Here is an 18063-nt window from a genome sequence, read left to right as displayed (position 1 = left end):
TCAGTTTAGCAATCCCTGTGTTTCTAATATGCAAGAGAGGTTTGTTGTAGGTGAAATGACAATTTTAAAAGTTAATTTTTTTTAACATAAGTCCATGGCAGTATCGTATACTGGCATTTCTCCAATTCCTGTCTTGTACTCCAAATGTTGTGTATACACGCACACATGTGCACAGAAGTAACCGGTGCCAGGAGGCTTATGTGAATCTACTAGAATAGTAGTAGAACAGTAGATCTGAGATGTGTGATTTGCTCCATTTATCTGCCAAGCATTAAATCAGATACTCAGTGATGCTGGTAATTTAAATGTCAATATTGTTAACTATTTCATTCTGTGTACCACACAACTTACTGGGATTTTGATCACATTTTGGAGAGTACTACCACTTAGTTTTTTTTCCCAAGAAGGAGTCCAAGAAGAGTCCACAGGTATAGTCAAAGCTCAGTAAGGGAGAAGGATGTGTATATACCCAAACTTAGAAAAGCTGCATAATCTAGTGAGAGAAGAGTCTCATTTTGATGACTCCCATGGGTGGAGCTTATTTTGAGGGCAGAGTTAGGAAGACTACCACTATTCTCTACCCCCATTTTGACCTTCCTGTAAAATTACATGAAAACCATTATTTTTATTCATAAATTGTCTGGGGGAAGGTCTCAGTAAGGGAAGACATAATTTTCCACAGGATAGTATTTCTAATACAGGAAGCATTGTATTCTAGAAGCCAGAATTTTCAAAATTGTAACGGGGTAGCCCAGCTGAACTCGGTGGTAGTTGTTACAAGTTAGCATTATTGAAAAACAATTTGTCAGATAGAGGCACCAGTTTTTCTCTGCCCAAACACTCATGGCCAATCTCAAAAATGTACTGTCAGCAAAAGCCACAACATGGTTTGTCTTTCCTACATTAGATGAATTTAAAAGGATCTATTGTTTCACTTGCCAGGACTTAACTTTAGGATTCTGGATTTGTTTGTTTTTCTCCATGCAATATCTTATGACCTCACCATGTAAGTCAGCTGCATTTACCACAGTTCTAGAAATATTCATAATACTGTTAGATTCTAAATTTTGTATTCACTGGTCAAGTTTTATTCTGATATATGTTGATTTTTGTAAGGCCAGATCTACACTAGACCCAGAAGATTGGGTTAAGGTATACTACACTAACTATATAGAATTTGTAGCTGGCATCGGCTTACCTTAAACTGAGCTGGACGCAGCATCCCCACAGTGGGAGGCTGATGGGAGCAAACACTCCCATTGGCATCCCTTACTGCTTGCTTCTGCAAGGAGTACAGGCGCTGGCCGGAGCTGTCCTCAGCTTTTGATTTTCAGGTCTTAACTAGATCCATTAAATCGAATGCCAGAAGGTCGACCCCCAGCATGGCAAGTGAAGAAGTGCCCTAAGAGACCCATCTTGCCTTTTGCTAACCTCTCTAGCCTCACCCTTGCTGGAATCAGTCCCTAATCTGAGTAAGCTTCATTGTAATAATTAATCAGGTTCACTTAATTGTCATTTTTGACCCCGTCTGAAGAGTTTACATGTGCTTAACTCCCATTAAATGAGTTAGTCTTACTTGTATAAGATCTTCAGGAACTGATTCTTGTGCGTATTTTTTGTGTGCTGTGATAATTGTTTTTAAACCACCTAGAAACATTCCATCATATTGTGTTCTCTCTCTAGTCTGATTTTTCTCTCCCCCCTCCCCACCTCTCATTCATATCATCTTTGAAAATTAGGCATTCAGTCCCTACTTCAGGGTGTCAAATGCAGTTTCCTAACTTTGGATGGGTGATACTTTTCTTTAACAATGATTCATTTTGCTTTTGAATACATTTTTCCCCATTTTATTTTGAATATTCTACTGTTAGCTTGTCTAAATTGATTACATGTTTTTCAATAAATACAATGTAGCTGTTCAAAAAGCCTTTGTAAACCCTTTATGAATCATACGCATTTTTCTTCCATCCGGGCTTATATATCTCCTTCATTACCAGAGCTGTACCAATCTCTGAGGCTTCTTTTTTCAGGGGCTATTGGGAACATATTTTTGCTTGATGTTCATATTCCTGAGTTTCACTTGGATATCTGGGGTTAAATGATTCTGAGAACTTAAAGCAAACTGCAGCAGAAATCTGCCAAGTTTGGCTTGGTTTTTGAATGAATCTATATGAAGCCACTGTTTGGATTCTTGTTTTTATCTAAAGCCATGTGTTGGCTCAGCTACATTAAAACTGGGCCTGATTTGTTATCTTTAGCAAACTTTTGGATGAACCTGAATCTGAATTTGTAGCAATCTGTAGAAGTCTGAATTTCACCTACTTTTGTTCTTCCTTGTGAAGATTCCGCAGAACTTCGTTTAAAATTGGCTCAGGAGGAGTATATTATACAGGAATATAATAAGTACATTACAGAAACCACACCTTGTCCTGCATACTACAGGTTCTCAAATGTATTTTGTAAACATGTTGACCACACAGAGAGAGAGGAGCTACATTTATACGTATAATGTTAATAGCAGTCTGCCCTTTGGGCATGCGTGAGCAAGAGGTGACTAGCTTTGCCAGATCCGGCCCACCAAGCTGCTGGATACAGCCTGCAGCAACATCGCCAGCACCTTTATTACACAGCAGCTCACACTACTGGATGCTGTGGATGTTGGAGAGGGATGGGGAAGCATTGCACTCAGTCCCTGTTGTGTAAATCCTCCGCCCAATCCAGTATAATGTGGATGTAAGACATGCAACTTTTTGAATTGTAAGTCATGTAGCTTTCAGTTATTATAAGTCATATGACTTGATATGTAACTCTCTGCTATGTGACTCAGTTTTGTAGAACTCCCTGCTATTGTAAGTCATGTAACTCTCAGTTCTAAGTCATGTAGGTTTCAGTCATTGTGAGCTGCATAACTTTGTTATTATAAGCCATGTAACTTTCTGTAACTTTCATGTAAAGTTTCAAGTTCTGCAACTTTTTGCAAGCTTTGTAACTGACAAGCTTTAAGCTCTGTAACATTCTATTCTGTGACAAGGGAGTTGGTGGGTGAGCGTGAAAGGAGAGAGAGTGTGAATAGGGTAATGTCTATGCCTTTCTTGATATGAGCCATAAGGCGACAGATCTGGAGCTAGGGTCTACGTGGAGTCTGATCTAATCATTGTTTGCACATGAAAAAGGCAAGAAATGGAGGTACAGTAAAGATGAGAAGAAGAAATGAATATGAATGAGGAGAATGAGATCTGGGTGGGCCTCTTGGTGACAGACACAGAGAAAGAACTGAGTTTACATAACAAAGGTCACCCAGCACAGTAAAGAGAACAGAGCATGAAGATCATGGGCCATATGATCAGTTCGCCGGCCCAGATTGGTGACTACAGGCAGACCCACCATGCTTGGCTTCTTCTGCTGTCTTTGTGCAACTCGTAGGATGCATAAGTATATGAATGCATGAGTGTCTGAGTGTATGGATGTGTGTGTGTGTGTGTGTACATGTGTGAAGGAGTTCAGTTCTCACTTGATCCAATAGTGGCATTGAATAAATCAGTGTAACTCTGGGTTGGTTTCTCCAAGGTAACAGTTCCTGCCCCCTAGCAAAATCCCTCAGCTCCCATTGGTCGGTTTCCAGCCAATGGGAGCTGAGAAGTTTTGTTGGAGGCAGGGGTAGCTAGTGAAGCTGCCTCCTTTCCTCTTCCCTGTGCTGGAGCAGAACCGTGTGAAGTAGCCAGTCCAGCAGACAGGCATGGAGCCTGTCTCAGGTTCTTGCAGACTTGCTGGGTGGTAGCCAGCTAGATAAGTGCTTTCCAACCAGTGCCTGCCATATCAATAAATACCAAATTTCTAGGTTCCAGTTTATAAGGACTGTTAAAAAAGTCAGTTTGTGGGTAAGCTATTAGTGATGCTCATATGTTTGGGTATTTGTAAACTCACAAATGTATGTTTGTGCATTTATGTAAACATTGTTTCTGTATTTCTACTTGATAAGACAAACCACCACACTTATTTCTTATATTCTGTTGAATCTGTGTGCATTATCTTGTCTAGTAACAATATTTATCCTGTGACACTGGTGAGATTTGACTAGTTTAGATATCATGGTTTAGATTCAAAATTTAAATATCCACTTATTTACCCACTGTCCATATACCCACATACCCACAGGCAGTCCCCAGGTTACGTACAAGATAGGGACTATAGGTTTGTTCTTAAGTTGAATCTGTATGTAAGTCGGAACTGGCGTCCAGATTCAGCTGCTGCTGAAACTGACCAGCGGCTGACTACAGGAAGCCCGAGGCAGAGTTGCTCTGCCCCGGGCTTCCTAGAATCAGCGGCTGATCAGTTTCAACAGGCTGAATCTGGACGCCAGTTCCGACTTACATACAGATTCAACTTAAGAACCCCAGGCGTCCCCAAGTCAGCTGCTGCTGAAACTGATCAGCGGCTGATTCCAGGAAGCCCGGGGCAGAGCACCTCTGCCTCAGGCTTCCTGTAGTCAGCCGCTGGTCAGTTTCAGCAGAGGCTGACTTGAGGACGCCTGGGGGAGAGCAGCTGGGGTGCTGCTGGGTTGCTCCAGTAGCGCCGCTCCTCGGCGCAACTGGACCAACCCAGCAGCACCCCAGTTGCTCTGCCCCAGGCGTCCTGATTCAGCCGCTGCTGAAACTGACCAGCAGTGGCTGAATCAGGACGCCTGGGGGAGAGCAGCTGGGGTGCTGCCGGGTTGGTCCAGTAGCGCCCAGAGCAGTGCTGCGGGACCAACCGGCAGCGCCCCAGCTGCTCTACCACAGGTGTCCGGAGAAAAGCCTGGTCTGCTGGCGGGGGGGGGGGCGCACTAGCTGCGCGCCCTTCCCTCCCCCCCCCCCCCCACAGACCAGGGAGACGCGGGCAGCGGGACCGAGAGACTTTGCTCCCCGTCTCCCTGGTCTGCTGGGGGGAGCCCAGACCCCCCTCCCCCAGCAGACCAGGGAGACGCGGAGCAGCTTTCCTCGCCCCGGAGGACGCGGGCGGTGGGACCGCGGTGCATCTGGGCATCCCGCCGCTCCTGTCCTCCGGGGCGAGACATAAGTTGGATCCGCGTAACTCGGGGACTGCCTCTATGCATAAGTGGTCATTGCCATAAAACGCACCATTTGTGTGAAAGTATGACAGTTTCTATGATTACTTCCTGTTTTAAACAGAAAAAAGGTATTTCTGACATCTATGTGCTGCAAGTAGCTGTTGATTTTTTAATGAGAACCATTGTTTTCACTAAAGCATGCTTGAACCTCACTAGTTTGTAATAACATTTAATGCAAATGCCCTAAAAAGCCATAAATCCTAGTAAAGTCTCTCAGGGTACGTCTACACTACAGTGCTAGTTCGAACTAACTTAGTTCGAATTAGTTAATTCGAACTAAGCTAGTTCGAACTAACGCATCTAGAACTAAAAACTAGTTCGAACTAGCGTTTTGCTAGTTCGAACTAGTAAGTCCACATTGAGTGGACTCTGAACAGGGCTTAAGGATGGCCGGAAGCAGTGCCGGCAGGGCATAAAAGGAGGACTTAGAGCGTGGAGATGCTGTCTCAGGCTAGCCGAGGGCTGCGCTTAAAGGGTCCCGACCTCCACCCCGGACACACAGTTCTAAGGGGTGCCCCGCTTGCAAAGAAGTTCTGGCTTGGAGTGCCCGGAGTACCCACACTGGGCACATCACACCACTCGGCCATCAGCCCGGCTGCACTTGCCGCAGGCTGCCATCTGGGGAGAGGGAGTAATTGGGGGGCTGCAGGAGAGCTTCCACCCCCAGAAGCCCGCAGAGCCAGCCCAGTCCTCCCCATCGGGGGCTCGTACCCCATTCCTCCCTCACCTCCTTCCACTTACCCTTCCCTAGCCTCCCTTCTTATTGATGTACAAAATAAAGATAACGTTTCTTCCAACATTGACTCTGTCTTAATTGAAAAAAACTGGGGGAGACTGGGAAAAGGAGGTGGGAGAGGGGAAGAGAAAGGCTGGAAGAGGGGAGGGCAACTAACATGATCAGGGGTTGGGAACAGGTCCCAGATGAAGAAAGGCTACAGAGACTGGGACTGTTCAGCTTAGAAAAGAGGAGACGGAGGGGGGACAGGATAGAGGTCTCTAAAAGCAGGGGTTGGGTGGAGAGGGTGCATTCAGAAAAGTTCTTCCTGAGTTCCCATAAAGAAGGACTAGAGGACACCAAAGGAAAGGAATGGGTAGCAGGCTTGAAACTAGTAAGAGAAAGTTGTTGTTCTTGACAAAGCAAATAGTTAACCTGTGGAACTCCTTGCTGCAGGAGGCTGTGAAGGCTAGAACTAGAACAGAGTTTAAAGGGAAGTGAGATAAAGTGATGGAGGTTGGGTCCATGGAGTCCTATTAGCCAGAGGGTAGGAGTGGTGTCCCTGCCCAAAGTTTGTGGAAGGCTGGAGAGGGATGGCATGAGACAAATGGCTTGGTCATTGTCTTCGGTCCATCCCCTCCAGGGTCCCTAGGGTTGGCCGCTGTCGGCAGACAGGCTACTGGGCTAGATGGACCTTTGGTCTGACCCAGTACGGCCATTGTAAGCTCAGGGCTCAGTGTCGGGGGTCTCAGTGGACCCCCTTGATTTTCATGCACACCTGGTCCTGGGTGGCCAGGCTGGCAGCTCTCCTGCCCTAGACGGCCACTTTCCTGTGCCTAGTGCGGAGATCGTGGACGAGGTCCACGATGTCCGCACTAGCCCAGGAAGGTGCCCGCCTCTTGCGGTCCAGGGCAAACTCCCGGGAGCCGCCAGCCTGGTCCCGGCAAGAGGGGGTGGGCTGGGGGGCATCGGGTGGGTGGCTCTGTGCCGTGCCAGGTGCAGGGTCTGCTAGCTGGGTGCTGGCAGGCTTGCACCTGGCACGGGCACCGTAGCCAGCCCGTGCCCCTTTAAGGGGTCCGGGGCCGGGAGGGGGGCATAGAGTTTCCCTGGTGTTGGCCAGAGTGGCCACCAGGAAAACCTGGGGAGGGCTAGCCTCCCACTAGTTCGAACTAAAGGGCTACACAGCCCTTAGTTCGAACTAGCTAGTTCGAACTAGGCGTTAGTCCTCGTAAAATGAGGTTTACCTAGTTCGAACTAAGCGCTCCGCTAGTTCGATTCAAATTCGAACTAGCGGAGCGCTAGTGTAGCACCTATTAAAGTTAGTTCGAACTAACGTCCGTTAGTTCGAACTAACTTTGTAGTGTAGACATACCCTCAGTTTTTAGCTAATATTTATACAAGCACTGTAGTAAATTTTGTTTTCTGTAAGGACCTGCTTCTGGTTCCTCAAAAGTCAGTGCTAAAATTTTACCCTTGAGTGGGTCAGCATCAGGCCCAAATATGACAATATATTTATGTAGTATACCACAGAGCATTTAGTAATATATTATGAGGTGTAGCAAAAATGACTGAGAATAAATTGCAACTGGCTGATGATCCAAATACATTTTTTGTGTTGCAGTATCCCCGGGTTTTTTGTTTTCTCAGTATACATGTTAACTTGAAAAAAGTAATTCACAATGGGTTTTGCATACGTTAGCATAAATTGATACGGTTTTCATGTTCTGTACTTCATTTGGTTAATGTAAGACTAACTTCACAAGATAATGGAATAATATAACAAATATATTAATATCTAGCTCTTATTTTCTTCAGTAGGTATAAAAATGCATTATTAAGGGATCAGTAACATCATCCCCATTTTGCAGTTGGGAAAATTGAGGAGGAGGGAAATGTCTTGTCCAAGATCACACAGCTGGTATGTGGTAGCGATCGTTTGTAGCATTCTATCCATTGGCCCATATTGCCTCCCAAATACTATTTAAGATTCTTTAATAGTAACCATCTGTTGTTTTGTGCTCTTGCAGTAATTCTTTCTCAAAAGCACCAGAGTACTTTTGAAGGTTCAGTGGTTCTTTTGGGGTGATATTTGCTTTTATTTTCAGCATCCCACTGGCAAAGTTGAATAGTTGCATTGTGGTTTAGAAAAATAGCCAAGGGATTATAAATCTTCAAGTTATGCCTGTTCCTGATGGAATCCATGCTGTTACTTTTAAAGCTTCTTATCGTGTGCCTTTCTCCAGAAAGTCATCTTACCCTCCCTAGCTGGTTACCGTAGATGAAGCATTTAGAAAGCTCTATCACTCCAAATCTCCTTGTTTGAGGCACTAGGGAGACTTCAGCACTCGTGAATGAACAGCAGTTAAACCTTCAGCTAGTGAAGCAAGCATTCAGTTTGTTCCAAGATGTCTTCAAAGACAAATCGAATCAGGGGGGACAGTGGAAACCTAGTGTGCCTTTGGGTTGGGGATACAAGTTTGTGAACAAACTTTTGACATTTATTTTTTGTGAATTACAGAGTTGACTGCATTATTCTTTCTAGAAGCTGAAAATGCTTTCTTTGTATGTTACTGTAACTGAAACTCAGCACTGTTCTGCTAGCTACTTCAGATTGGCTTTTTTAAAAATTGTTTTTACAAGGATTCCATTATTTCATCAATCTGTTGGAACTAAATGCTCTGTGGTAATATGGTACCAAGAAAGGGATGCAGATGGGCAGTCTATGGGAGAATACTAATAAAAAGTGGGCTGGGGTAATCTTTAAAACACTTACTGTAAATCTACATTTTTCTGCCCTTCATAATCCCAGTATATAATCTGTTCTGTGCCTAAATATTAAAATGTGAAAATATACAAGAGGTGTCTGTGTAGAACAATAAACCTAAAAGGAATATGTAGCAGTGGTATAGCATGCATCTCTATAAAGCTTTTTATTTCAAAATGTCATTTGGCTTGTGGCACCAGGTTATCCACTATATCTTCTTGGCATTTTTGTCTTTTCATGTCATCAATTAAAACATGCAGATTTCTGATGGGTGGATAGGAAAAACATGCCTTTACTTTTTCCTCAAATTATTACAAAACACTAAAAAACATAAAGAGTTTTTGTTAAAGAAAAGAAATATTGCTTCCTCTGCTAAAAGTGTCTAGAAATATCCAGGCATCAATCTTTATTTCTGCAGATTCAATGGATGTGGCAGGAAGAGTTATTATATAGCATAGCCCTCCTTTTATTAAAAATAAACTGGGCTAGTTTTTCTCTTTATAGTTTCTTGTGGAGATGCAATAGGATTGTTTATACCTTCATCTAGATAAGAAAACTTTTTATTGGAAATAACATTTCAAAAACTTAAACAAAATTAACCCCAAAAGCCAGCAGAAAGTTTACAGACCCCCATTAAGGCCTTCCAGATGGTACAAATCCAGTCTGTCTCAACTACATTTTCTTCCTATGTTATCTGAAAAATAATTTCAGCTAAGCTGTGCTGGTTTGTGTGGATGGCAAATAGCTTTATTTTGCATGATTGGTGAAAGCCACTTTTTATTTTCATGTAAACTGATGAAAATCCTGTGTAACTCCATTATAATCAATGGCATGCATTCTTTTGATGTGTTATCCTATATTGTTACAGCTCTGTTACATGACCGTCCATAAGTCATAAAGGTAGCACTGCTAGATTCAGCTAGAAACCACTCATCACATTTTTTTACAGTTATGGTCTTAGCCTTAAATTTGATGCAAAAAGTCTTTTAAGAATATATAAAAAATCCTAAATTTAAAACCGTGAGTTTAATTTTGGGACTAAAAATGTTTGTCTCCAATTAAATATTAAATCTTTCAAATTGATGTATTGTTTTACATTTGCCTTCAGTTGAATATTAAACCTTGCAAATTCTATAATATTTCACATCATAATAGAAATGGGATTTTAAAAAGAAAATCTGTTTAAGAGCAAAGAACTTTACTAGCACAGAAAGCTGTATGTGTGTATAAACATATAGGAAAATAGTTGGTTATGACTTCCAAACTAAGAAATGCTATGAAAAACAAGTGCTTGTATTTTACAGCTGTGATTCTTGAGGTTGGCAAAAATAGTTATGTACTGTAATACGTGATATAACTTTTATATAGGCACCCACTCAAAAATAGAGCAAAGATGTGTTTTTCTAGTATAGAAGAAATAGATCTTTAATAAAGCATGAATTTTTGTCTGTGATCAAACCAAACTCTTCAGGAAAGAATCTCTCTCTCTTATCACAAATGTCCTGTAATATTACACCACTACCATATAAGGCAGGTCCTTAATAGAGCAAGCATTCTGGCCCTCATTCTAGTGGCAGATTCAAGACCATCCTCTCTGGATGAGATAGGAACGGAATTGCAGTTATACGGATTACACTTCTCTATCAGCTGGCAGGAATAGTCAATATCCTTTCCTACTGCAACTTGGCATTTTTACAGCTTTATTTCTGGGACTTTTCCAGTACCTGTGGCACAAATTGCACTTTGCATGTTTAAAAGTTCAGTGTTGTTCTGGGATCATGCAGTAGACTATGGAACATAAGTATCGTGAAACTGGTAGCAAAGCCGCCTGACTGCTACTGAATCCAGTGGTAGTACTGCATAGTGGTTTTTGTGGGCCCAGGGTAAAACTTGAAACTGAGGTCCTCTCACTTCCAAAAAAAGCCCCCTAGGTTTTGGGGAGTTGATGGGCAAGGATGTAGCTGTGGCTCTTGTATGTGGGGCTAGTCCTAGTTCTCTCTTTTGGGTGTTGTGACCAGGTACATGGGGTCACAGTGCCAACTGGGTTTGGCCGATTCATCCTTATAGCATGACAAAGGGGCCAACAAGCTAAATTACAGTGAGTAACATTGCAGCCCCACACACCATGTCACAAAGCCTCGTCACAGAAGGCTTGGGGGCCTTCTAAAACATGGGGCCCCTTAGTGAACTGCCCCTCTCAGGCAGTTGTATCCAATGGAAAGAATGACTTCCATTTCAAGCTTTTCTTGCTGAAGGGTACACTATGTGGCATCTCTGTATAGGTCAGTGAACAGTTAGACATTATTGGAATGGGTATAGCCATAAAATATACCTCTTTTGTTGAAGTCTGCTAGATTTTGGCTGGCCTCCCAAGAAATACAGCACTGCTGTAAGGCACAAACTGCTTTGAACCCACCTATGATTGCAGAGAGTCAGTAGTCATAGTATGGGCTAGGAATCCTGTTGATCATCAGAAAAGCAATGGGCTCCCTTGTGCATCTTTTCTCTGCTTATATCCGGAACTACTTATTTTTCCACTGTTCTTCCTTTCAGATAGATCATTGAAGTCAAGCAAAACAGAGCATGAGATGAGTGATAATGGGTGTTTGTTAATACAGAAATGAATGTCTAAAAAGGTTCAGATAAACAACAGAAGGTTTGAATGCATAACCAAAAAATGAAGACATTGACTCTTAGTAAAATTCAAGGATGATCAGTAGGTTCATGGAGTAGGCTTATGCAGCTTGGGCTTCCACAAAGGTTCGATTAGTGTTACAACAAAGATAAGATCTTCTGCAGAAGATTATAACTCTAACTGACAAACCTTCTAACGAAGTGGGGGAAAGTGTTTTGTCAGGAAAAGTGTTTTGTCTTGATTGTTTTGTTAGGAACTGAATTTGTAGAGGCCCACTGAGACTTCACGTTAAGATGTATGCCATCAAGGCTTCTGACAGAATTGCTGGGTCCCTGGGCAAATTGTGGGGGAGGCTCCAGGCCTCCAAAAGGTGCAGAGTTGGGGCCTAGCTTCCCTTACCTAGCCCTTCAGTGCTGATAGCCCCACACTGCTTGTGGCTCCAACAGCTATTTTAAAAGGCCCAGGGTTCCAGCTAGTGGAAGCCTCAGTCCTTTTAAAATCTTCAGGCCCCAGATCAGGTGCCCCTTCCACCACACCCCATTGGCAGCCCTGTATGCTATAGTTTTTCATTTAAAAAAGAAGTTTATTAGAGCACAGAATTGAATGTGAGGATATTTAGTAAACTGCTTAGCTGTTTGTGCATTAGATGACACCCATTTCAATTGTTCATTGATCAACAACAACATAGAAAGTGCCAGACTAGAAATTGCCAGAAGTAAAATTCTGAAAGGTATCCCATTATTGTCAAAATATTATTTCTTTTGCTTTTTCTTCAATGTAACTTTTTTTACATTTTAATATTTTCATTAATATATGTAAAAATATTAAAAGCTCTTGTATATTACATTAAAAACTTATGTCAGCTGCCCTGCTTTTTCCTATTTATTAAAACTTTTCAAGCAGTAAAAACATTTTACTTGTTAATGAGGGGAAGTGAGAAAATTAATGACATAGAGCTTGGATCCTCCAAGATGTCTCCTTTTAACCATGCACAACCAGCCCTTTTCCCCACTCTATGTAGTTTAATTTCTGTGATAGGGTTCAGTAAGCAAATGCAAATAGATTTAATGATTTGCATCAGTAGATCACTTTTCAGTTTAATATCCTCTGATATTTTGGTCAAAGACTTTTTCTTTGGGAAACTAGCACTATTTCCTAAAGTAAAAAAAATTAATAAAAGTATTGTTATGTTCAAGCAAAGTGAGATAAATATATCGCTTATTGGAAATCAAAGTCTGATGTTGCTTTTTCCAATAATGTTAGTTGCAACAAAAAGTTATACTGGGGGGAAAAAAACCCACTCAAGGATTAATTGGAAATGACTGATCTGGTTGGACATATAGTAATATATTTTATATAGCATCTTTCATCCGTCAAAATCCCCAGGGGCTGAACTACACTGTACATACCATACACATAGCATTACTGAAATACAGCCGCCTGCGAGGTGGAGGACAGCAAGCAACAAATAGGCAGTATGCTGCATAGCACTATGGAGAAATGAGATTGTGACCAGCACAGCAAGGAAAACCCTCAGTCTTGTGAAGAGTGCTATAGGATATTTATAGTTCACCCTTAGCAGAAAACACCTGGACGTTTTCTTCACCTATGTGTTTAGCTTCATTATGTTTAGCCTTTCCATCTTGAAACAAGTTCATTTAAACTAGTGGTTAAATTACCTAAATACTTCTGATGCTTAGTCTGCAAACATTACATTTAATTTACATACAACCAAATCTTAGTCCTATTAAAATCAATGGCAAAGATACTGCTTCAGTGAGATTAGGGTTTGAATCTAAATTATTCATATACATAATATTGCTTTTAAAATATGGACTTAATATTAGAATATTTCTCTTTACCTTTGATATATTGTGTTTATAAAAAGTTATATAAAAAGGCACTTATCCTGGCCAGTTGATACCTTTGGCATAATTGGAAGTACGGTTGTATAATGACATTAAGCATTTTTAAACAATTGACAAGAGAAAATGTTGACTTATAAAATGTACAATTCATTGATTTATAACTACAATATCAAAAAATGTAAGGGCACTTCAGAGATTTTGTTAATATATAGTAAATGGTCAACCCTATGACTTAGGTCAATGAAGAAAAGATCATATTTCTATCAAGTTTCCAACATTAAACAAAATCTTTTTCATATGTAAATAATTAACATGAGGATTTCAGCATGCATGTGGGCAGTAGTATATTTCTGGTTTTCAGTATAACCTTCCTGGTAAAGGTCAAGATGAGAGATCCATTTTAATGTAGATGACGTGAACATTAGTATCTGAAAGTACAGAATTTCTGAGGAAGATTTCAAAACGCTTTTATAAACATCCATTCTTTTTTGAACTTTCAGTCCAGATAATTCTTGTAAATACACTCTTTATTTTCTTTGAGTGCAATGATGCCTTCAGACCTAAAGCCTTACTTGATATCTCTTCTTTGACTGTTTCTTATACTTATATAGATGAATAGAACTTCACATCATGACAGTATGATAAGTTGGTAAACAGCAGGAAGTAAGAACCTCCTCCCCTCCAGCAATATATGTTCATCTGTGTCTGGTACAACTTAGTTCAAGGATTTCTGTGACTAATTTTTCTAAGCGCCATTGCTTTTTGTTGTCAAGATCTCCAACAGTAATGCCCTTTATATTCTATCTTCTTAACATGTAACACTCTTAACCTGTTGTGTTTTAACTCCCCAGTCAGTTGCTGGAGTGAGGATGCCAGAGGATGCCTTGTGGGTATGTTTAGCTGTGGCCTTTTGTCTTCCTCTTCCTGGCTTCAGTCTCCTGATGGACTGGTATTGCCATTGTTCCGCATAGTTGATGAGTCTTAGTTACAGTGGCATAATAGTCAATTTTTCACTTAGGCAAAAAGTGAGTGCATTTTATGTTTTGAAACTAATTTAAATTCAGTTGCATCTCTGAAATTTCTTTTGAGTAGAGGAAGAGTGACAAAGGATAAGCTTTGGTGTACAGGGCACATATTCTTGATCTATATCAGTTGCCATCCTTCTGATCCTATCTTACCATAGAAAAGAATGTCCAGGTAAGATTCAGGGCTTCTTAAAGATCAGAATAGAAGGAAGCATGAGTTCAGTCATATTACAAAGACAACCATAGTGTTATTGAGATACATATTATTTTTGGAAAGATAGAAACATTAAAACCATCTACTTTTTAACGTTATTATTTCTAAGATTTCTAAATATTTTAAATGTCCATAATAATCCCCCGTGTATTGAAGATAACTCTATTTCATTTTGATGTTGACCTTATTCCATACTAGTGTATGCAGTAACTTACATATGTGGAGTAGCAGTGGGATATGTCAAATGTGGGATTTTCTGAGACATTTGATAATTGGTTTAATTACATAAAACTATGTAGAGATCTAAATGTAAAATGAAAATCACATTTAATATTTTATCCCAGAATAATCTAATTTTTGTGAATTGTTGGGAAAAAAATTCACTAGTGGGGAAAACCATGCTAATTTCAAGTAGATAGATGTCTGAAAGTCGTACTTGAATGATCATGTGTCGAGAATTTTGAGGTTTGAGTTAAAGCTCAAAATTGATTTTAATGTATTTTTGAGTGAATTTTTAGGACTTGTAATAGAAAGTCTGGGGATTCATAATCTTTAAATTGATACTTTCACAGTCACATCTCTCGTCACTCAATATGGATTCTGTAAAGGGAAATCATGCCTTACTAATCTACCAGAGTTCTTTGAGGGGGTCAACAAGCATGTGGACAAGGGGGATCCAGTGGATATAGTGCACTTAGATTTTCAGAAAGCCTTTGAAAAGACTCTTAATTAAACACCAAACAGCAAAGACTTTTAAATAAAGTTAGTTGTCATGGGATAAGAGAGAAGGTCCTTTTATGGATTGATAACTGGTGAAAATGTAGGAAACAAAGGGTAGGAATAAATGATCAGTTTTCAGAATGGAGAGAGGTGTAACTAGTAATGTCCCTCTAAGGATCTGTACTGGGACCAATCCTATTTAATGTATTTATAAATGATCTGGTGAAAGGGGTAAACAGGTGGCAAAATTCGCAGATGATACTAAACTGTTCAAGATAGTTAAGAACAAAACAGACTGTGAAGAGCTTCAAAAGGATCTCACAAAACTAGGTGTTTGGCCAACAAAATAGCAAATGAATTTGAGTTTTAATAAATGTAAAGTAATGCACATTGGAAAAAATAATCCCAACTACACATACAAAATGATGGAGACAAATTTAGCTATAAACCATTTAAGAGCGATCTTGGAGTCATTGTGAATAGTTCTGTAAAAACATCTACTCAGTTTTGCAGTGGCAGTCAAAAAAGCAAACAATGTTAGCAATCATTAAAAAAGGGATAGAGAATAAGACAGATAATATCTTATTGCCTCTATATAAAACCATGGTACCCCCACATCTTGAATACTGTGTACAGATGTGGCTGCCTCATCTCAAAAAAGATACCTTGGCATTGGGAAATACTACAAAAAGGGTAACAAAAATTATTAGGGGTTTGGAACAGGTCTTATATGAAGAGAGATTAAAAAGACTTGGACTTCTTGGCTTAGAAAAGATTATATAAAGGGGGGTCATGATAGAGGTCTATAAAATCATGACAGATATGGAGAAAGTGAATAAGGAAAAGTTATTTACTTGTTCCAATAATATAAGAACTAGAGGTAATTAAATGAAATTAATAGATAGCAAGTTTAAAACAAAAGGAAGTTTTTCTTCACAGAGTGGACAGTCAACCTGTGGAACTCCTTGCCAGAGGATGTTGTGAAGACTAAGACTTTAACAGGATTCAAGTAAGAACTAGATAAATTCATAGTGGTTAAGTCCATCAGTACTTATTTGCAAGAATGGGTAGGAATGGTGTCCTAGCCTGTTTTTGTCAGAGTCTGGAAATGGATGACGTGAGAGGGATCATTTGATGATTACCTGTTTCTTTTCACTCCCTCTGGGGCATCTGTCATTGATCACTGTCAGAGGATAGGATACTGGGCTAGATGGACTTTTGGTCTGAACCAGTAAGACCATTGTTATGTTCTTATTAAAATAAGTGTTTGCTGGTGATCAGGGCTGTTTTGAAATTGCAACTTAACTTCCAGATACTTTATCATGTCCAGACTACAAATGTGAAATGTTGGTAATCAATCATCACTCTTAATAGCAGTCAGGCTGAATTTTTCCCAATTGATTTAGACGTATTTGGCAGGTCTAATGTTGTAATCGGCTTTTGTAATAGCGATATTGAAGTTAATAGATTTTTAATTAGGAAAAGAATATTATTCATGTGTATATTGCGCTTATGTAGAGGTCCATCTCTGAACATCTCCAGTGGTGGATTGTTTAAAGTTTGATAGCATGTGCTTTAAATGAAAAATTGGAGAGGAGAAAGTGGTATTTTTTTCTTGTTTACCAGGTTAAAGTTCCTTTCACACATTGGGAGTGCTTGCATCTTACTTCAGGTTTGCCAATCAGCCCCTCCTTTGTCACCGAATATTATATTCACATTCGATAGTTCCTTTGCCTCCATGTCTCTGGCTCCTCCTCTGATCATCTGTATGCTGTGCTGACCTTCAAACTAATCTGTTTTGAAACAAACTCACATTGTTCACTTACACAAATAAAAATTACATAGATGCTTCATACAGGTAAGGATTTCATAGTTGTTTCTGTAAAGAGAGATTGAATACAAAATATTCTAAGATTAAAGTAACCATTACTATTACACATTTTTCCATTATATAAAAAAAATCTAAATTAAAACTCTGAAAGAAGAAAACCATTCTAAGAGTAAAAGTATGACACTAGTTTGTCACATGGGCCATCTCATCTGTTCCTGCCTTAACATTAATAACAAACACAAACAGCCTTCTTACTGAATCTTTATCAATAACACTAAGCTGTTGCTTTCTGCTAGCCAGAAAGTATAGCTGGCAAGGTAGACTGAGGTACATTACATAAGTCTAAACTTTAGCTACGTTAGCTCAATGGATTTCATTTATTTTTCCTTTTTTCCTTTTTCCTGTTTCTTTCAAATTAAACCAGCAAAAGGACCTGTGTTAGGGCTTTCCCCATATAGCTTCAATACTGCATAGTCCATGATGACCAATTGTTTCGGTGAGGGGTGGTTCAGTCAACTCTTTGTTTCACAAATGACAGGAAATAGTTTTGCTTTTATATTACCCCAAACCCAAACAACCTGTGGAGGTCAATTAGCATACAGTAGACACTTGAAGGGCCTTGAACTTCTGTTTCAATATAATGAAGTTCATAAGAAGATGGACACTCCTCTGGTCCTTTGTTTTCCACTAAGAAGTCCTTAAGTTTTCCTGTAGCCAGATGGAATAATGCTTGCATCACAAGAGCCAATCAGGTGAGAGGATTCTTTCCCCTGAAAAAAACGAGGAGTCCTGGGCACCTTAGAGACAGATTTATTGTTCGTCTCTAAGGTGCCAGAGCACTCCTCGTTACTTTTGTAGATACAGACTAACATGGTTACCCGTCTTGGGTTTTTTCCCCAAGACACTCACTGTGCAGTCCACAAGTCCAAAAGTCATGTGCTGGAGAAAGAAAGATATTTCATAATACTTATTAGAAATAGACAAGAGAGGCAAGTAATCAAATTATTAATTTATAAAGGTGTAGACTTCAGGTTGTCAGTGGATGTGGCAGTAGGCAGTAGGGTCCTAAAGCACATGGTGTTTTGCTAAACACACTAATATTCTTTGAGCCACATGGTTGTCCTTTACGTATAATTCTTAGCACTCTACTCAGGGTGGCCACATTTGCGAAAAGTTGTTGAACG

General features: G+C 40.2%; 1 protein-coding gene across 8 annotated transcripts in view; it reads left to right on the top strand.

Moving 5' to 3' along the window:
• MGMT (O-6-methylguanine-DNA methyltransferase) overlaps positions 1-18063 on the top strand; it is a 320994-nt gene that overhangs the window by 76806 nt on the left and 226125 nt on the right. Inside the window, exon 3 of one of the 8 annotated variants that reach the window (XM_075935257.2) lies at positions 15988-16057. The exons of the other annotated variants lie outside the window; for them this stretch is intronic. Coding sequence (XP_075791372.1) covers positions 15988-16057 — 70 coding nt within the window. The remainder of the gene's footprint in view (positions 1-15987; positions 16058-18063) is intronic. 8 annotated transcript variants of the gene reach the window in all.

The sequence above is a fragment of the Pelodiscus sinensis genome, chromosome 8 (genome assembly GCF_052426305.1).
Source record: "Pelodiscus sinensis isolate ZL-2025 chromosome 8, ASM5242630v1, whole genome shotgun sequence".
In the NCBI taxonomy this organism is placed as follows: domain Eukaryota; kingdom Metazoa; phylum Chordata; order Testudines; family Trionychidae; genus Pelodiscus; species Pelodiscus sinensis.
The sequence above is the reverse complement of the archived record's forward strand: the minus strand, read 5'-3'. Positions and strand labels throughout refer to the sequence as shown.